Source organism: Oryzias latipes, chromosome 11, assembly GCF_053564925.1.
Source record: "Oryzias latipes strain Hd-rR chromosome 11, Olatipes_Hd-rR_3.1".
NCBI lineage: Eukaryota > Metazoa > Chordata > Actinopteri > Beloniformes > Adrianichthyidae > Oryzias > Oryzias latipes.
The window spans coordinates 25,412,971-25,434,491 of NC_136247.1; the positions used below are offsets into that span (position 1 = coordinate 25,412,971).

At 42.9% G+C, this 21,521-nt stretch overlaps 1 protein-coding gene across 1 annotated transcript; it reads left to right on the top strand.

The window, feature by feature from the left end:
* Window positions 1–943: 943 nt before the first annotated feature.
* LOC101161567 (phosphatidylinositol 4-kinase beta) lies at window positions 944–21,008 on the top strand. Its single transcript, XM_023959572.2, has 14 exons — window positions 944–1,199; window positions 5,066–5,561; window positions 7,089–7,564; window positions 7,651–8,082; window positions 11,319–11,546; window positions 11,747–11,995; window positions 12,081–12,187; window positions 12,271–12,375; window positions 12,451–12,574; window positions 13,928–14,041; window positions 14,870–15,021; window positions 15,135–15,267; window positions 16,153–16,273; window positions 17,329–21,008. Exons 2-14 carry the CDS (start codon window positions 5,081–5,083, stop codon window positions 17,508–17,510), a joined length of 2,904 nt encoding a protein of 967 aa, XP_023815340.1. The 5' UTR covers window positions 944–1,199; window positions 5,066–5,080; the 3' UTR covers window positions 17,511–21,008.
* Window positions 21,009–21,521: the final 513 nt, after the last annotated feature.

Here is a 21,521-nt window from a genome sequence, read left to right on the forward strand (position 1 = left end):
GTAATATTGAAATACTGAATAATTGAATTAGTTAAAATTTAGAAAATTGATTCTGGATTTTTAGCTTTAAGAAGTTCTTAAGTTTGTTAATTAAATGTTTGATTAATTATTTAAATCTAATGATGCGGAGCAGAGTGGGAGGACAGGATAGATTCCAACCGGAAACGCAACCAAAACTAGCCCTTTTATAAAGTCGGACGTATGAAGTGAGGACACTATATCTTCAAAATAAAAGCACTGAACGTTTTATAGTTTTCCTTTAACGTTTTTCATGCACAATGAACCTTTAATGCTCTTATTGAAAGCTGCGACTATTTGTCACAAATAATTGCAATACTTATGACAACTACCTCCAAATCGAAGCATTTGCAATAGATTAGCAAGGATTAGAAAGGAGAATACTGAGGGGTTTTTGCTTTTAACTTTAACTATATAGTGCTCTATATAGGGTTTTAGTAGTTAGGGATTAGGGTGGGAATTCGGACACAGCATTAGAGTCAACAATCCAGAACCATAAAAAGTGTAGGAAAACTGGTTGGAGCAGGTGGAGAAAGAAAATGATGCTGAAGTTGGAGCGACCAGGACGAGGGCTAAAGAGGAAATTCATAGAAGAGGACAGGAGGGTGGATGGATGTGAGTGAAGAAGTACAGGATAAGGGTGGACATAGGTGGATGATCTGCTGCTGTGATCCATAAAAGGATCTTCAAAAGACAAAAAAGACAGATGCTCTTAAGTTTAATATTTACTAAGTTGGTTTTACATAAAATATGAGATAATTAAGTAAGAAATGTGGTTAGAAAAACATCCCCCTGTGTTTTATTGTCAAAATCATTAAATGGTTAAAACAAAAATGCACATGACATAAAAGAAGTCGAAGGAAAATAAACGCAACGTTTTTCCCCAGTTTAGGCTTTTATTTTGTATTCCCGGAGGAAGTGTCAACCGTTTCAAACTGCGACACTCTTGACGGATGTTGCGTCACGGCCGCTTTAAAGCAGACGCAGTCAAGAGCAGACCGACCACAAATCCCGGACCAGATGGATCCTTTCGGACCCTAAAGAGACGGACTTAGACCCAAACTGAGACCCGGGTCGAAGACATTGTGTCCGTTTGGACAAACCCGGGACGAAAACGGGAATTTTCCTCCGGTGTCGGAGCGTTTAGAGTTAGACCCGATCGGAGGTGCCTCTGTGGCCGGGTAGGTTCTCATTTTTTTCTCTCTAGCACTTTCACTTCGCTTCTCCTTTTTTATCTTTTTTTTTAATTCTCCCTCTGTATGGTGGTTTAAATATGGTTCCTCTCGTGTCGCGTTCGTCCCGTGGCCGTTCCGTTGGTGAACACTAAAGATGTGGGCCTGGAGAGCCTAGCTCCCGTCCTCCTTCCCCCAGTTTGTTTTCATCGGGAGGGAGCGGCTCTCCTCCTCTTCATCCTCCTCCTCCTCCTCCTTCTGCGGCTGCTGCTGCCGCTGCTGGCAGCCAGACCCCCCCAGACCTCCACAAAGGGCCTGTTTTTTAAAGGCCCCCGCAAAATCGCTCGACCTTCGCCCGCCTTTGTCGCTCCACAATAAAGTTTAGGTCCTGACTGTCAGATCTCGGAATCGGGATCAAAAGGGGCCCCTGAGGACCCTCTATAAAAAAACACATGCTAAGACAAAATATGCATCCCAAAACTCGCAACCATTACCACAAACTTATATTTAATAAACACTAAACAACAGTTCAGACTGAAAAGTGCTTTTCCACTAGTGTCTGAACTTTGTCCAAATCTGTGATCAATAAAGATTACCCAGATTTGAATAGTTTCTCATCTGCTCCACAGCATTTCATGTCCTTTTTATTTCATTTTATTTAGTGACTCTTTTCTTTCATAAGGTTTTGCAGATGGATAACGGGTGTGACTATTCTGGGATGTGGCTCTGAAAGAGCTGACCTTTGACCTCTGTCATCGCCCAGCTTCCCTGACCTCTGATCTGTTTCCGTCGTTGCTCTGAGCCCTGGCTGGGCTCGGAGCGGTTTATCAGGAAACGTGATAGCGCGCACGTCAGATAAACTATTGTCTCCTGTGAGGAGGAGGAGTGCAGACCAAACAGACGACCTCCTCGTGTTTTAGAACCAAAAGCCGAGGGTCGACTCCACTCCTCTACCTTTTTGGCCCTGGGAAAAGGCCAAGGGCGGGAGAGTGGCTAGAAATGGAAGAATGGTGACAGCGCTGCAGTCACTTTGACCTTTGGAGCAGCTTTAAAAACAAAAGGAAATTAGCCTTTTGTTTGTTTGAGCAATGAAAAAGCTTTAAAGGTGCTTTGAATGTGTTAAAAATGCTTCACTGCTACTATAATAAAACTATACTATAAAACGAGCAAAGCAATGTTGCTAAATGAGGAGAAAAAAGCAGCTTCCCTTTGTAGTGTGGTGCTCAATAGTCACTTCTCCTCACCCGTTTGCATAACTCCTTCCATTGTTAGAGCAGGGCAAAGGGGTAAAACTAGAATTGACTTTCTACTAACCAGCATTAAGTGGACTGAAGGTCAAAGTCATGCAATGAAAGCTTAACCAGGACTGCTGTTTTGTGTTTTGGTTTTTCCCCTTAAGGCCTGACATACAGTATTAAACTAGTCTGTCTGCATTGAAATGATGTTTTTTTTTAGCTCCAACTAGAGAAACTCTCCTCCTTTATCTGAAACATTTGATCCAGACATGAAGAAAAAAATGTATTTGTACAATGAATTTCGCTAAACTGTAGTCTCATGCTCTTGTTTGATATAATAACTGAGAACAGTAAAGTTTCCATCAACATTTTCTGTGTTGTATTTATTTCTTTTTTTCCAGGAGACTAAACACAGATTGGAGGAAAACAAACAGGCAATTAAACCTAAAATTGCAGAACATTTACATTTATTTTAAAATGATTTGACCGTTTGTGCTCTCATTTCTTTCTGTAGTTTTGATCATCTCGGTGCATCTTCTAGTCTTTCACCCTTTGACCTCTTAGAGATGCTGCTGCCCGATTCCCAGCATGGCTTCTTTGTTCTCCTTCATTTTGAGATGTTCGTTGGTTTATGAAGTATTCAGAAGCAGACTAAACCATTCGAGCTGAGCCTCTGATACAGTTTGTTTCTCCAACTGAAGGGTTTGCTGGCATATGAGACAACAGAAGACACTCTTTAGCCTTTAGTACATGTGTAGTGTAAATCGTAAAAATGGGCTGTTAGGTGAAGAGCTCTTATCCTGTGATCAGGAGCCAAATATCATCGTCTGGAAAACATCTGGAATGGAAAAACGGTCGCCGTTTACTATCATCTTTGATAGTAAATGGACTCAAAGGTGTTTTGTCAACAGCTGGAGAGTTTCTGCAGCTTCTCTCGTCAAATATGATTATTCTTTTTTTCGTGTGTGCTTTTGATTAAAATTGAATAGACTAGGGATAAAGTGTAGGACTCAAAAGGAGTCCGACCAGCAAACATCTGCAGATGAATTTGATGCAGGCGCTCACGTCCAGTGCAGCGGAGCGGCCGTATCGGATGCAGGAAAATAAAAAGAAGGAAAACTGCTCCCTGTGTAAACGGCATCACCGTGGCAACAACCCTCAAAGCTCTCGCATCTGGAGGCCATCAAATGTGCTTTAACTCGGATGCCGATGATGATCTCATCTTCAGCTGTGAGTGGGGGGACCCCCCCCCCCCCCCGACTCCTGGCCCCGGCGAGCGCGCCAACACACTGATGTTTCTCTGAATAAACCAGGAAAAACGAAGGTCGCGGATTCCGGAAACTGGGATTTGTGCAGGTTTAGTGTGTGAAATTGATCTGCATCTTGTGTGGGGGGTTGGTTGTTTACTGATGGGGGGGGTGGCTGGGCCAGTTAAAGAAAACAACACAAGTCATGAATTAATGATGGACATCTGGGTTCGTCGTTTCTTTTGAAAAGCTTTGCAACTGAAAAGGTTTCCTAGTAAAGTAAATAGTAGAGAACTCCGACTTAAACACAATCACCTTTTATAAATATGTTTTTCCCCCAAAATAAATGCACATTCTCCTTATGCTTTACTTTTATTTGATAGGAAACGTATCGATGTCCGTCCCCACTTATCATTATTTCAATGAAAGCAGACATAACACTGTTATTAAAAGCTAAAAACTCAAGTATTTGAATCAGAGAAAAGGTAAACCTTTAAAAGATAATCGTGTTTTAATTTTTTTTAAAGGAACATTTTCACAACAAACGCAGGGATGGGGGCGTGAAGGGAACTCCCCCCTCCTCCTTTCAAACAGTGAAGCAGAGGCCGCTTTAAGACCAGAATAGAAAGGACGACGCCTCCTCGCTCTGTGATGATGCTCGCCGAGGCGTCACGGTGATGACGCGCGGACACAAACGGAACAGAAATGACAGCCTCCACTCTTTCACATTAAAGCTACAAGCTGCTTCAACGTTCAGCCGTCTGTGACACTTATGAGGGAGCTCACTTTGAATTTTCTATTTGAATCCAAGATTAACATTGGAGTCGGGTTCTTTTTATAGCTATAAATGTATTTTATTGTGAAAATAACCATAATGTGTTAAGAATTGTTGGGCCAAGGCTCTATAAATATTTTTGATTCTGTCCAGCAGCAGTACTGGACAGAGGGATCTTGACAACATTTCACACACATTAGGTCTACAACCAAAATAAAAGTTTCATTGACCTTTGACCTCAAAGAACTCACCATTTTCACTAAAAAAAGAACAATCTCCTTCATTACTTTTCTATATATTTAAACTCCTTGCATACTTGGTGTTCGCTTGTTGCTCGTGTGTTTTTCACCGGAATATTGTGAAAATTGAACCCATGAATCAGGGGCTAAAGCTGAACGAAACAATATGACCGTTTCAAGAATGTTGGCGTGGTTCACAAAAAAAACTCCGTCGTCAAGGAAATCTACTTTAGCAGATTCTTCTAAAAATCGCCCCCAGGTGACCAAAAAATATAATGGTTGCTATGGAGATGAAACAGGATTGAATAGGTGCATGAATTTTAATAAAACAAATCGATTAACACGATTTATTCTTCTTCTTTTCTCAACATTTTTATAGGAGCCTCCATCCAAAATGGCTGACGCTGAGGTTTTCCTGTCCCCGTCTATTCGGCCACTTCACCTCAGCCCCGCCCATTCCTTCCCGCCTCCTCCACCGGCTTCCTCTTCCCCCACTACCTTCTCCTGTCCTTCCTCTCCTTCCAGCGCTTCCTCCTCGTCCTCATCCATTTCCTCCTCCTCTTGCTCTGAAAGTTCCTCAGATTGCCCAAACCACCACCATCATCATCATCATCATCACCACCACCACCAACCCAGACCCCAGCTACAGCTTCCTCCCCCCTCCCAGAGCGAGCATCCATCCTCCCCCAGTGCCAGTCCTCGCAGCTCCAGCCCCAGCGGGAGCGTCAGCAGCAGCGGCAGCCTCTGCAGCAGCAGCCCCAGCGAGGGCATCGGCAGCAGCGGCGTGTCCAGCAGCGGCGAACCGCGGGGGCCGAGCCCCCAGCTGGATGTCATCTCCGAAGATGCCATGGAGATGGACCTGGGGGTCCAGCAAGGTACTTTCAAGATATTCCAGAAAGGGTTTAGCTTAACGGAAAACGGGGATCAATTTCCAAGAAAGTCATGCGGAAAAACTTCCAGTTACCGGTCTGTCAAAACAGGCAGAACTGGAACCCGAACCGCCAGGCAACATGACTGTGGTGGAATTTGGTTCCACTCTCACTAGACGGCTTCATTTCTCACCCGTGTGTTGCCATGGCAACGTATCCTCGAAACCTAAACCTGCTCGTTTTCAGTTTTGGAGATGACAGAAACACAAAACCCAAAAACCTCCAAACCAAGCAGAAAAAATGAAAAAGACAAAAATGAAACCTCGGAACCTGATCCAGGAAAATGAGAGCTTCACTAAACCCAGAACAGGTTGTGCGAGAACACCTTTTTGCATTAAAGTACAGGTGGATGAACGACATCCTGCTTCCCCTTTAACTACCTGTACTGAAAACAGGTTTCCTGGCTGCTGAAACACGTTTTTTTTTCTTTCTCCTCGAGAGCCCAAATGAAGTTTCCACTTCCTGCTCCTGCTGGGAGCAAGTGGATCCTGACTGTAGCTGCTTACGAAATCCCTTCAAATGCAGAAATTCCTGCCGTGTCCCAGCTGATAACCGGCGTCTTCAGACCTGCAGGCGTGTCCGGAGCCGCTGAAACGCATTTCCATTTCCACCACATGTTTGCTCTTTCTGTTTGACATATTTGCTTTGTTCTAAACCTGCGTGCCGGCCTGAAAAGAAGTGAAAATGACACCGATTGCCCCGCAGCTGCAGAAGCCCCTCGTACTCCTGCTCCTGGGCTGGTACCTTTGCCCCCCCCCGTTACCCCCATCAAAAGCACATGGCTGATGGGTCGTGATGGCCACATTCCGTTTGGGTTGGCTTAGGACTCTCTTAAATAAGGTTCTTCATGACTCTTCAGAGTCATGTGACTTATGAACTTTGGTTGAATCTGGAGCTGAATGTGAGCTGTTCGTTTTTATTTTTTGTTTTTTCTGTGAAGGAAAGAAGCGAAACGTTTAGACCTGAACTGTGAGGGATTCAGAAATTCCTGTTTGTGGAACTTTTTGAGATGCCAAGGGTACGGTGGCCCTGAAGTCCAAATCACATCAATGTAAAAACATTCAAAACAAAGTCCTATTTGTTTTTTTAATCTTTCTTTTTTTAATAATTCTGATTATTCTGTTTTTAGCCAAAATATAAAAATAAAACTGTCGTTTTTTAGGACCTAGTTTCTGCAGAGCGGCAACCCCTTCCCCCCTTCCCCTCCAAATGGCTGAGATCTCTCCGTTTGAATATTTACTGGTTGGCTTACAGCCCCTCATACCCCCGCTGCAACAAAAATGGCGAGCAATATTGGAGCTATCCCGTCCGTCCAGTTTTGAGCCGTGTTTCAGTACATGGATCGAGATATCAGGGAGCTTGCACCCCCCCCCCGGCAGTATATTTCGGAAAGGTTTTATAGTTTTGGATTGTTCCTTTTAAAAAATTTGGGCAATAAAAGCAGAATTGATGGAATTTTTTATTTTCCTTCAGTTATTGACCCAGAGGTGGCGCTGAAGGCCTGCCAGGAAGTTCTGCTCCAAGTAAAGCTGTTGGACAACAAGCCCGTCCAGCACGACCAGCAGCCCCCCGCCGAGGCGCCGGAGCGCTGCAGCCCGCAGTGGCACATGAACCCGGACACCAGCTCCATCAAAGAGGAAGACGAGGATGAGGACGAGGCCCACAAGCACGCGCCCACGCCTCAGCGGGACCGCGTCTCCTTACCCCAGTCGGCCTCCTCGTCGTCATCCAAGCAGTCCTGGTTGCTGCGGCTCTTCGAGTCCAAGCTTTTTGACGTTTCCATGGCGATTTCTTACCTGTACAAGTCCAAAGAACCGGGCGTGCAGGCGTACATCGGGAACCGCCTGTTCAGCTTCCCCGACAGCGAGGTGGACTTCTACCTGCCCCAGCTGCTCAACATGTATGTGCACATGGACACGGAGGTGGGAGATTCCATCAGACCCTACCTGGTGAGTGTCACACGCATCCGGTTTTCTGTTGCGTTGCCTGATTCATCGGATTTTAAATTCACGGTGAGTGTCCTCTTCCCGGTCAGATCCACCGCTGCAGAGGGAGCATAACCTTCTCCCTGCTGTCGGCGTGGCTGCTGGGCGCCTACTCCTCGGACATGCACATCTCCACGCAGCGCTTCTCCAGAGGAACGAAGCTGCGGAAGCTGATCCTGTCCGACGACCTCAAACCGTCGGATCCGGCCCGCTCGGTGCCGCCGTCGGTTTCCGACAGCCCCGTGTCTTCGCCGGCGCACCGCCGCTGTCACCGCAGGCACAACAGCAACAACGTGGACGCCTCCCCCGCCTCCGCTGCAGGCCCCGCCCCCGACAGCCCCGATCAGGGGGAGGTCTTTGCCTCCCCGTCCAGACGGACGCACCAGAGGTCAAAGTCAGAGGTCACGCTGGTCAGCAGCGGGTCAAGCTCCAGTCTGCGGCGGACGGGGAGCAACCCAAAGGTGGAGGCGATGCACGATGAGGTGAGCAGCCTGTTTGCACCCAATTGATCGCTTCTTTCGCTGCTGCAGACAGAGGTCAGTGGGTGGAGTTTGCTCTAAACTTTATGCAAATGTACCTTAAATCTAACTTTTTTATTTTTTTGAACCAAAAACTAAACAGAACAAACTCCAACATGAGGCGACAGCGGATCTGGGTATTTCCTGGTAACGCTTAAAACAAAACAACATGTTCCTATGGAAACATGAAGATAAAAAATCCCTCCTCTGACTTTTTGGTTTCACTGGTTACTAACTCATAACTCCGATTAAATTCTTGAAATGGATAAAGAAAGTTCTTCCTGTTCATCTGCTGATCGTCTCTGATTGTTGCGGCTCTCTGCTGCGTTTGTTTTTTGCCACGTTTCTCCAGCGCGTCACTTCAGCTGCTGCCTCTGCTTTCTTGGCAGCGTTTGAGACAAATCCTGCTTTTATCAGTCCTAGAAGACAAACTGCAGCTGTGTTCTCTGCCTTTTTTCCCTGTAATCTTTTGGATGGGTTGTTCTTCAGGGGGGGGTTGTTCCTGTGCTGCAGTAGAGTTTGCAGGGATGTGGAGATGGTCTGCATCATGCAGGAAGTAACTTTAGCAGATTAGATCTGTCAAACATGAACATGTCTGTTCGTGACGTACATTTGTGACGTACCTTCAATAGAGTGACATTTCAAAACTGTTTTAAACTCCAAATTTTAGCAAAATGTTTACAATAGTATTTCAGAATATTTATAACATCTTTTTATGGAATGATATTGCATTCAATTAAAAAAACAAACTTTTTTTTTCCAATAATTTCTTTTGTTTTTTGTGTATTTCTCAACCATTTTTTTGTATTTTTGAAAATATGTTCTTTGTTTTTTTTATTGATTATTTTTAATAAATTTTAGTGTTTTATGAAACAATTTCTTAATGGTTATTGAAAAAACAAATTTTTGTTTATCAAAAAATGTTTTCTTTTATCAAATAATGTACTTTTGTTTTTAGAATAGTTAAATATCCCTTTTTTAGAAAAGAATTTTGAATTTTTTTTTCAAAATAATTTTGGGGATTTTCAATAGTTTTTACTTTGAAAAAATATTTTTGTTTTTAAAAAAGGTTTCCTTTTTTCCCCAAAATAATTATTTTAGTATTTTTTTCATATTTTTTTTTTGTTTTTTGAGAAAATATTTTAGAGCGTTTTATTAATTAATTTATTATTTTCAAATAAAATTTTATTAAGAATATTTTTTTTTTATTAAAAACAATTTAAAAATATTTTAACCCCCCAAAAAGTTTAAAAAAATGTTATTTTCAAAAAAAAATTTCTTTAGTGTTAATAATAATAAAAACAGTCAAATAACACCAGCTTTTCTTTTCTATTGAATGCAATTGGCTTCCGTACCTTTTTTTAATTTATTCATTTAAGTAAATAAAAGCAGAACGACTTGTGGTTTGTTCTTTACTTGGTGTTTTATGGAGGTAATAAAAGCCAAACAGAGCAGCTGTTCAGAATGTGCAGCGTAGCAGACGAGGCTTTCCCGTCACATTCCTGAGTAGCTGCTCGCTCACATGCTTGGCTGAGAGCTCGGCTGATGGCGTCCTGATGTGGTTTCTACAAAAGACTAAAAGATAAATCTTAGAGAAAAAAAAAGATAATTTGTGTTAATAATCGGACATGACAGGTCAAAGCTGGATGATCAGCAGCATGCAGGTCCTGACGTCCAAAACTAGAATGACGGCTTTTCAAAATAAATGTAAAAAGCTTCAACTTGCTTGTTGTTGATGGAAAATAGACATGTATAAAAAAGGGCCAACATGGTACAACAACCAACAAATACTTAAATCCTAACTGACTATGTATTTTTTAACCCGTTTTGAGCTATGACTTGATTTAAAATTTGTTTTCCATGCAGCTTCCTCATTGCTGTTTAAAACAAACTTTATTTAATGCTGCTTTCTAAAAGAAACAAAACAAAAAAGGACTATTTAGTTTTAAATGACGCTCCAGGACAAGAGGATTTGAGATCCAAGGATTACGTTTATTCTGTTTTATTGGATGATTTGTTGCTTAAAAAGTGTAAAAATGCTGAAGAATTGGATCTTCTGAGCATTTTTGGTGGATTTCTGTGTTAAAACAAAGAAGATCAGAGACGTTCTTTACAACCCAAAGGGTGGTGGTCACCTTTAGATGTTTCTAGGAAGCCCGTTTCTCACTGAAGTTGCCTTGGCCAGAGACTTTTTTTAATTGTATTTGTTTGTAACTTTAGTTTTGGTCTTTGGGTCTTTCTGACCAGGAACTCCACTCCAGACGAAGCAAAGCGGGCCGCGAGCTTTCTGCTGGTAAAGTCTGGTGGCGTCTTGTCAGGCGGGAAAGTTCAAGGTTCAGGAAATTACAGCCTCTTCCTTCCAATCCTTTAACGTGTTGGCTGGTCTGACACGGATGTTGGTGTCCTGAGGGTTTTCCGTTCTGAGCTTTACTTTATTATGTATCTGAGATCATATTAAATTTGAAAAACGAACGAAGAGTTTTGGTTTCCTGTAGATCCTGTGTTGGTTTCCAGGAAGTCGAATGTCAGAAAAGTCTCATCAGTTCTCCAAACTTTTGGTCTAAAAGCAGAAAAATGGATTAAAAGAGGGCAAACCAGAAACACATTTGAGAAAAGGGCATTAGAATCTGCTCTGGTGCTCCTGGAGGTTCCACCCACGCCACATTTAGACAGGATTTAAGTTCCTCTTTGTTCACTTGGCTCCTCTAGTTGAATAATTCACCTGGAGGTTCAATGGAAACTTGCGTCTCTGCATCCGATACCTGCAGACGCTGGAACGGGACGCAGCCGAGCCAGAACCCGCTGCAATCCGACTCCGTGTCCCCCTGCTGGAAGATGAGCGTTTGTCGCTTTGATAAGGGGAACTGAGAATGCAGGAAGGGGGGTTGATATCGATTGTTTCCTTTTAGTTTATTTTCTGATCCTAAAAGTAGTTTTATTTTGGAAAACTACCGGATTCTGTTCACCACATCCCGTCCGTCTTGACGCGCAGCTGCTTGGACAGCTGACTTAGTAGCTCAACGCTTGAAGCTACGAAAAACAAACAATAAAATGTGTTTGGATTTATTCTTCTAGTCCAATTTAGTTTATTTTGATGATTGCTCCTTAAATGTATAAATGGTCGTTAAAAAAAGGATCCGAGTGAGGCTCCGCCTTAGAATTTCTGTTCCCGGATGAACTCTGCTCTCTCCGTCTGGCAGCCGGAGCGTCTCCGCCCACAGAGGGAATTCGTCAAGTCCCTCTTCTGCATCGGGAAGCGTCTGGTCACGCTGCCCACCAAAGAGCAGAAGACGCAGCGGCTGATCTCTGAGCTGTCGCTGCTGAATCACAAGCTGCCGGCCCGAGTCTGGTTACCCACGGCTGAGTGCCAGCACCACGTCTGCCGGCTGCCCCCCACCCAGGGCGTGGTCCTGAACTCCAAGGACAAGGTCATTGTTTTGGATGGTCTATTACTAAATGTAGTCATGTGACCAACTGCTTTTGGCTAGTGCTCCTTAAGTAAAATCTTAAAATGGTAACAGGCTAGCTAAAAAGTTGTGCTTACTTGGTGAACAGCAGTGGCTTTTTTGTTGTGCTTCACTCTGGAAGTTCTTTCCCTCTAACCTGAGCTCCTCTGCTCCTCCTTCAGGCCCCGTACATCATCTACATCGAAGTTTTGGAGTGCGACAGCTTTGAAACCTCTCCCGTTCCCATTCGAATCCCAGAGACGAGGATCCACTCGTCACGCTCCGAGGAAAGCCTGGACTCCGGGGCCACGGCTAACGCCAACAGCGTGATCACGGCCGAGCACAGAGCGGGAAGTTTCTCCACCGTCCCGAACTACGACAACGACGACGAAGCGTGGGCCACCGACGACATCGGGCAGCTGCAGGTGGAGGTACCTAAACCCTCACGAGGGGACCCGCTGGTTTTGGTCGGCGCTGAGATCCTGGTCAGAAACGGCGTGCTTGTCTGCGTTACAGATGGAGGCTCAGACCAGCAGCAGTGACAACATCAGCCAGTTTTCAGTGGACAGCATCACCAGTTTGGAGAGCAAAGAGCCCATGTTCATCGCTGCCGGAGACATCAGGTATGCAGCTCGTGCACGTGTGTGTGTGCACGCACGCACGCACGCGCAGCACCAAGCTAACACTAAACCTTCTGGGGTTGTAGACGGCGTCTGTCAGAAAACCTCGCTCACCCGCCCACCTCGTTTAAGTGGGACCCCGAGGACCCGTCGGCAGTCGCGCTGAAAGAGCCGTGGGAAGAGAAAGTCAGGTGAACTCACGAGGACCAGCAGGAGGGAAGCGGCAGAGCTCCAGAGAGCCGGTTTAACTGTGAGTTTGTGTTCAGACGGATCAGAGAGGCGTCTCCCTACGGTCATCTGGCCAACTGGAAGCTGCTGTCAGTCATCGTGAAGTGTGGAGATGACTTGAGGCAGGAGCTGCTCGCCTACCAGGTGCTCAAGCAGCTGCAGGTAACGACCCAGAACAGAATGATGAGTGTAAAGGCCGCGTCACACAGCCACTACGTACATTTGACGTATATTGCATGAATGAAAGTTGGTCCTGCCCGAATAAACGTGGAAAACTACAAAAGAAGTACAAATAAACCCCCCCAACTTTGACATCCGGAGCACTGAACAAAACTCAGTGCGTCAGGACCAAGGTCAGCGCCCGCCGCTGGCCCTCGCGACGGTTTGTTTGAATAAAACAGTGAGATTTCCCAGGTTCGCACCAGTTCCAAGTCATCTGCGAGCCACCAGCCGAGACAGCCCGCCCGGGGGTGGGGCTGTCCTACCCCAGACACCGCCGCCGACAGGGAGCGGGAAAACCCCGCTCTGTGTAGACTGCTGGACGATTTCTGTACCCGTCACACAATCCACCAATCGTCCACTAGCCGTGCTCGATCATCGTGCTTTTTATATGCATTTCATTGGAGATCCGTGCGTCAATTAAGTTATTTCCAACGCAATTTGTTTCGCCATATACACGACATAAAAGTTATACATCATTATACCATGGTCCGGGTGAATACTCGATTCTGATTGGCTGCTGGGTGTGCATTAAAACCTGATAACCTCACGGTGAAAAAAGAAGTTCCGGTCACCTAGCTTAAATGTTTCGGATCACTGCGCCGGCTTCTTTAAAACAATCTTTTGTTTCATCATTTGGACAAAAACAAGCGGTAAGAGGTGAACTTTCTCTCTGAACTGATGCTTTATTCAACCCATCGCGTCGGACGGTTCAGGCTTCCACGGTGTGCGTTACAAAGGAATAACGCACACTTAGTCGGCCATTAAGCCTTACGTGGTAAATGCATAAACGGTCCGTTAGACATATTTGGACCTACGCAGAACGTCGTGCAAAGCCACACATTTTCCTGCGCGTCTCCCAAAAATCACGCACAATTGCGTCAAATTTATGTAATAACTGCGTATTAAACCACGTAAAATCCACTTAAAGAGCGTAATTCTCAACCGACGGCTCAAGACCAAATTCAAGCTGAAGCCCTCCACTGACATCTGCACACATCGACACATGACGACTGTAGGAAACACGTGTGAATGACACGCATCACGCCTGTATCATGAAAGATAAAAATGTAATCTGTGGAAAATGTACGAAGTGGCCGTGTGACACGAGCCTCAGTCAGTTCAGGAACCAGAGAAACCTGGATGACTCTTTCAACTTTCCTGGAATGTTTTAGTTTTATTCTCAGATGAAGTAATCTGCTCCATCTTATAAACCTCATGACGGACAGACAGAAAGTTTTTGTTATGTTTTGATGTGTGAATGTTAAAAAAAAGGATCCGTGTTTGTGTCTTTAGTCCATCTGGCAGCAGGAACGAGTTCCTCTGTGGATCAAACCTTATAAAATCTTAGTGATGTCCTCGGACAGCGGGATGATCGAGCCCGTCCTCAACGCCGTCTCCCTGCACCAGGTACGCAAGGCATTCTGGGAAACGGAGGCTTCAGATGATGCTCGGACACAAGGATGTCCCGATCCGGGTTATTTTTTGGGCCTCCATCCGATTCCAAGTCGGTTTATAAGTCCCGATGTGATACTTCTGTGACATAAAAAAACAACATAAATAAACATTTTATGCAACTTCTTTTATCATAAAACTGAGGCGTTTTGGAAGTAGCTTCAACACTGAAGTAAAAATGCTGGTGCGACTTAAGAAAAAGATGTTAACTAGTAGAAATCGGTGAGAAATAGTCATGAGAGAAAGTTTGGTGACTGATCTTCAGAATTATTGAACAGTGTTGATCAGATTCTTTAAAAATCCCTAAACATGGCTTTTCTCCAAAAACATTGTTGTAGCATAAATATGAAGATGTGTAGCTCATATCAACGTGAACATTTATTAGTTTTATTATTATTATTTTTAATCCCGTTTTCACGGAGCTTACATTTTGTAGACGGACCCTAAACACCGAGAGAGAAATTCTCATTTCTTGTCTTTTTAAATGTCTTTGTTGGTCGTTGTTTGAGTTGAGACCAAATATAAGAGTTTTTGTGCGCCGCCTGCTCAAAGTGGCGTTGTATTCCGCCGCGTTTTAGGCAATAAAAGGTCAAGAGATCTGTGATAATAGCTTTTAAATATATAATCTATGTAACACTGATCATAATAACTAAATTTAAATGGAAATCTGCTCCCCGATCTGAATGTAACATCCGGTTTTGATCGAGTCTGAAATTACCGGATCACGTGATCGGATCACGTGATCCCCAGTTGAAGTGTTCATGTTTTGTTCCCGTCGCTCAGGTTAAAAAACAGAGTCAGCTGTCGCTGCTGGACTACTTCCTGCAGGAACACGGCAGCTTCACCACCGAGGCTTTTCTCACGGCTCAGAGGAACTTTGTGCAGAGCTGCGCCGGCTACAGCCTCATCTGCTACCTGCTGCAGGTCAAAGACAGGTAAGAAAAGCGCTTTGCTTACTGCTTCCATGCAGTTTTTTAAAAACAGGCTTGTAGGAAAAGAGGAGTTCCTAAAGAAACGTGAGCAAAGTGTCCGTCTGTCCTCCCTGCAGACACAACGGCAACATCCTGCTGGACTCTGAAGGACACATCATCCACATCGACTTCGGCTTCATCCTCTCCAGCTCCCCTAAAAACCTGGGCTTTGAGACATCTGCCTTCAAACTCACGTCCGAGTTTGTTGATGTGAGTAAATAATTCCCACATCTGTTCTAAAAAACCAAACAAAACAGATCTGTAACTAGAAAACAATCAATCTATTCAAATACAGCGGTCTCCTGTTTATTGCAGGAGTTGCATTCTAAAAATAACCAGCAGTAGACAAAACTGGCAAACTAGTCAACTGAATTTGAAAGGGCAAATATTTTAAGAGAATAAATCTCCTCACTACACGGTTCTTACATTTTCCCCAAGCAAACAGGAACATTTTCACACTTTTCTTTCATTGTTTTCCTGTTTCCCTTTCTTTATTATTATCTTCCACCATTTTTGCCGCCTAACTCCTTCTACAATTTTTCGGCTATTTTAACCATTCAACTATTCAAATGTTCAGCTCTTTCAGCTTTTTCCAGCTATAACTTTTGGTTCTTCAAATCCTTGAACTTTTCGAGATATTCCAGGATTTCTGCCTCTATTGAAATACCCGGAGAATCCTTGGTGTAGAAGCTCGCTGGTTCGAGACCCGACGCTGGCTTTTTTCACAAAAATATCTTTTTTGTTACTGAGCTGATTTCACTTTATTTATGGTCAACTTTTTTTACTTTTATTTTTCCAATCATGACCCTTTTTATGTGTCATTTTCATTCAGCAATATAGCATCAACCCTGCATTTTCTCCTTCTAGTTCAAACTGAAATTTCAAACCTTCTGTCCAGAATTATAAGACAAAAATCTGCTCGCCATCAAAGATTCATGTAACTCTGACCAGCTGGGAAAAAAAAAGAAAAAGCTTGCAAGGGAACACTGTACAGCGTTTACAAGCCAACATATTCAGACACAAAACGCAAAGAAAATGGTGATTCCGAGTCAACAGACCGGGTGGTGAAAGTTCCATGGTTCTGCTGTGTTTCAGGTGATGGGCGGTCTGGACGGAGACATGTTCATCTATTATAAGATGCTGATGCTGCAGGGTTTGATCGCAGCCAGAAAACACATGGAGAAAGTGCTGCAGATTGTGGAAATTATGCAGCAAGGTAACCCATTTTTTGTTTAAGAGGCACTCTGTCTTTTACATGTTCTTGAAGCCCTTTTCTAATGATGGAGGACATATAATCTACAGAAAATTAAACATTTCTGAGTGTTTTTATTCAAATTGTTGTGAGTCAGTTGTAAAAAAAGCTGTAGTTTTGACGTCGAAGCTACAGTCGGCAGGACACGAGCTCCCAGCTCCGCTCCATTCTGATGCATCCACTTCCATCCAAACAAATCGATCCATGAACGTCTTTGTTTTCCTCGTCTGAGCTGGAGTCTGGATCTAAACTACGGCTGGATAGCCCTGATATCGCTCGCCATTTTTTGTTACAGTGTTAATGTTGGATTGGGGGTGTGAAGGGCTGCAAGCTAGCAGGAGAGCGTGGAAACGGCAGCAGCGCTTTTTATTAGGGGGACTGGTGGAAGGACAAACAAAAATAGAGACCAAAACATACTAATAAACACAAATTACTGGAACAAAACGATCTATGGCAACACCGACATCAATGAACATAAATTCTCAGGCTGTTCAGCAGTGAAACCAAAACCGAAACAACAAAAACGAATAGAATTGGGGGCTTGTCCGGGATCTTTAGGAGGAAAATGGCATTTTTCTAACGATGGAGGACACGTAGGATTAAAACGAGTAATTTGTTGTTGAATTATGAGCTGTAATCTTATGTTTGGGATGTGATGGGCTGTAAGCTAGCAGGAGAAGAAAGGGCTGATGGTTCCCGCCTGCAACTTGGACGTAAATTTCTAATTAACTCCTGCCGCTCTGCAGAAACTATGTCCTAGAAAACCGCACAGGTTTCTGGCCAAAAATGATCATTAATAATTAAAAGAGCACTGGAAACGCTCTGAACATGGATGAAAAGATGATTAGAGCCGGACTTTAAGGTCACGGAAACTTTGGTTCCAAACTCTGAAAGCAGAAGAAATGTGGTGAGAGATGAACTGTTTGCAAAATTCCCTCTGGATCTCCTCGGAAAACGCTAGAAGAAAGAGGTTTTGTGAGGTGTTTTTGGAAAAACGTGAACGTTTTGTCCCCCTCCAGGCTCCCACCTGCCCTGCTTCCACGGCTCCAGCACCATCCGCGGCCTGAAGGAGCGTTTCCACATGTCCCTGACCGAGGAGCAGCTGCAGGTTCTGGTGGAGCAGCTGGTGGACGGGTCCATGCGCTCCATCACCACCAAGCTCTACGACTCCTTCCAGTACGTCACCAACGGCATCATGTGACCCCGCGGGCGGAGTTCTCCCCTCTTTCCGACGGAAACTAGAAGCTGAACGTCTCACTAAAGGATTTAGTGGAAATGAAGTTTTGATTCTTTTGGAATCTGATGGATGGATCCCACCAGCATTTTGTTGAGGTGATCTGTTTACATTTATATCGTTACACTTTTGATTGTTTAACGTACAGAATCTGGACATTCTGTGGTCCAAAACACTAAATGAGGCGGAGATGGGAACCTTTCAGACGCCATCCGGACTCTTTCTTTTTGTGGATCACTTCAGATCTTTGTTACGGCTGCTGAAAAGATTCGGTGGAGACGAGGATCTCTTTACCTTCAAGGTATAATCACTAATTAGCCCTCTAACTACGTCACTAACGAAGCTTTTTGCCTGTTGTTTCCCGGTAGTTTGGGGCTGATTGTGTCCTTTTGTTGCAATGAAAGCTTTAACGAAAAGTGACAACATCCCGAAACGGATGCAAATCGCTAAAACCAACCACTTTTATTCTAAACGAAACAACAAAAATAAACAAGAAGGAAGTCTAGTGTTTCCTCAATATTCCATTTGTTTTGTTGGAATTAACCTGTAAGTGAATAAAAAAAAGTCAAATAAATTGTAAAAAACACTTAAGTCGGTTCATCCTGATTGGGATGGCTTTAACTCTAAGAAAAATTAACTCGTTTAATAATTACTCAGATGAAATCCATCCATAAAGTGAAGCCTGCCGTTAAACATGTTGTAATCCAGCATGGCGGCAGCAGATCCACATTTAATGAAGCCGTGGTGAGCACCAGAAAGGCGCCGTCGGCCGCGGCGGCCTGCGTCCTACCGAAGGACGTCGTCTTTGTTTGTTGTTCTTAAAGAACAGAAATGATAAAATGTGCAGATTTTTTCTTTTCTTCCCCCTCTGCGTTCTTTCTGCAGACATGTTGCCATGGCGATTGAAGAGAGAAAAGGAAAAAAAACAACAGTTAGAGGCTTTCATCAGAGCTGCCGGTATTTCACCAGACAGTCGTCATGGCAAAATTTAAGAGGAATCTCAGAAAAGACACAACAAAAATATCTACTGACACTAAAAACAACACACAGCCCAGGTTTATGTATTTAAAGCAAAGAGCAGCACTAGTTTTAAAAAATAAAGTTAATGTGACTGAGAAATTAAAAAGAAATTGGCTTTATTTACCATTTATCAATATTTTCTCCAATGACCACTAGGGGGAGACATTTCCCCCCAAAGTGAGCTCTTCCCTTATTTTACTTTCAGACTCATAGTTATCATTTGCTGAATAATTTCCATATTTTTACAAAGATGCACATTCTTTTAAAGGAATTTACCTTGAAAAGAACAACTTAGTGCCCAGTAGAAAAGCAAATAGGACACATTTGAGAATAACTCCTACAAATTAAAAGCCTTTTGAGCCTAAATGTCGTTAACTCTAAAATAAATGCATTTTCTTTAAGCGAAATTTAAAAAATACTAAAAAGGATGACTGCAGTATTAGGAAAGGAGATTAGGCAGGAGAGATGAACAATATTCCTGCTGGATTTTCACATTCACTGGTGCTGAAACACCAAAACTTTATTGGCATCCCGTTTCAGAACAGTTACCAAATAAAACAAGGCTTGCACCCCTGATGATGCCTCTTTTGGCCTAACAGGACCTTGAATGCCTTTTTCTTCTGGAGTTTAAAACTACCTCCATTATGGTCCGAGAGTTTTTTTTAAATAAAATTGTGTCAAGCGTTTTCTGGTACAAAAGAAGATCTAAATGAACAAACGACGTCACAGAAGCAGCGCAGTTTCCTTATGTTGTTATCATTTGCTGAGTAACTTCACTATTTTCTGAGGGATGCTTATTTATTTGGAGTGAAATGATCTTAAAAATGAACAATTTATGACCCTGTAGGAGCAAAAGGTGACCCATTAGTAGAACAACTCCTACAAATTAAAAGCCAAAATGTCTTGAACTCAAACTAATGTGAAACTTGTGTAAACACAGTTTAAAAAAAAAGTTACAATAAAGAAGCAAAAGGATGACTAATAAATAATAAATTAATAATAAATTGACAAAAATGTGAGCACTGTCTGGTAAAAAATCCGTATCTTTCAATGTCGCAGCGTTTTTATCAGGACGTTTCTTCCCGCTGATGATTTTGACTGAAGAGACTTGTTGGATTACCGCTAATCTGGCTTGGATGAAACATTCCCTTCTGCTGATTCCTGTTTCTGCAGATTAAATAAGACTGAACGTTTCTTTTTAGGACTCTTATAGTTCTTTTTTTTGTTTGTTCTGAGTAAACAGAAACGCTTGTTGAGCCGTTCATACGTGGAAACAGAAGATTTCTCCTCACAAAGTGAAGATTTTGATGATGTCTGATCTTAACTCCAGCATTTTGCCTGGTTGGCTATTAAACTCTTATTATCCTCTGAAAACGCGCCAGCAGCTCATAGATTTGAGTAAAAAAAAAACTGCTGAGCGTTTATTTCTTCTTCTCGCTGCCTTTGTTTGTAACACCAGCTTTATTTTTCTCATCAATCAAAACAAATTCAGCTAAAATATGGCGGACAAATGAAACAAAGTTGGTGGGAAATTTGAGAGAGAGATTCAATAATAATATAAATAATATAACACGACTGTTTCAGGATTATTTTCTTTCTAGCCAAAGCGAAAATGTGTTCTTTGTCGGCCATATTTTCAGATTCTTTTTTTATTTTTTAATTGCAGTATTTCTTAAAAAACAACAAGAAAACCCCAGAAAAGTTCCCGTCTGAACCAAACTGTGAAGAAGCGAACGTTTTCTAGCATTTATAAACCGACGGTGAAGCCGCTGGCTGCATTTGTGTTGTTCATGTTTTGACCACTATCGGAGAAGCACAGGTTGTTGTGAACGCAGCAACGTGCCGCTCTCTGCTACACCTAGTCTGCTGCTTTCCACATGTTTACATCTGCTTTCGTCATCTTTTCTGTTGTAACTATTTATGAACGTTCTTCTGTGAGAAAAATGGCTGCCTTGAGACTTACAGACGTTACAATCGCTTATCAATGCAAAGGGAGGCCAACGCGGTGTTTGGACCTCAAAAAGTGCTTTTTTTGTTTTGTTTTTGTGTGTGACATATTTGATCACTTTAGGGGCAGGTTTCCATGGTTACGTCTCCACAAATATGTTATCTGGAAAAAAAAGGTTAATATTTAAATGTACTTTTTGTTTTGTTTTTAAACCACTTTACCATAGTTTCATGTATGAAAGTGACCTTTATTTTGTCTCTCAGAAGTGCAAAAGAAGTGTTTTTAAACAAAAAAACAAAATCTGAACAGTTTTGACTGAAGTCTCCGTGAGAAACGCTCGCCCCTTCTTTGTTCCCAAGCTCCAAACCGACGTTTTTCAACCTGAAAGACCTTTTTAAGTGCATTTATTCTGTGTGTAAATGTTTGTCTCATTCAATAAATACAGTTTTTAACTTCAGAGCTTGTAACACTAAATGCATTAAAACACATTTGCTTTATGAGACTTTTTCTGTCATTTGTGACATGAAGAGGACAATAAAGCCACCGGCGACGGCGTTGTTCGGCTCGCAGGCGATACCCCAACTACCCCCCCTCACTCCCCCCTTCTGCCCCTGCCAGGCTGCTCAGGGCTGCACAACAAACTCATAAAAAAAACACTTTTCTGTTTTTATCTCCATAGCAACCATTTTGTTTTTGGGTTGCCTGGAAGTGACGACCAGGTTTACACTGTTTTTACAAACATCAGTAAAAGTACATTCTTGGGTTTTCCTTGCTAACGGAGGTATTTTTTTCTTTATATGTTCATATTGTTTGTTTATAAATAATTACATTCATTTGGAGCCAGATATTCATGTTCTGAACTTTCATAATATTCTGGTTAAACTGGAGAAGTGTACCTTTTGCGAGCTCGCCACGCTATCGCCATTCCAAATCTACAAACTTTTAAACCAACTTTTTTAAAAATCTTGTCCCCAAGTCGCTTCCCAGTGATGCTCAAGGAGTTTAGAGGC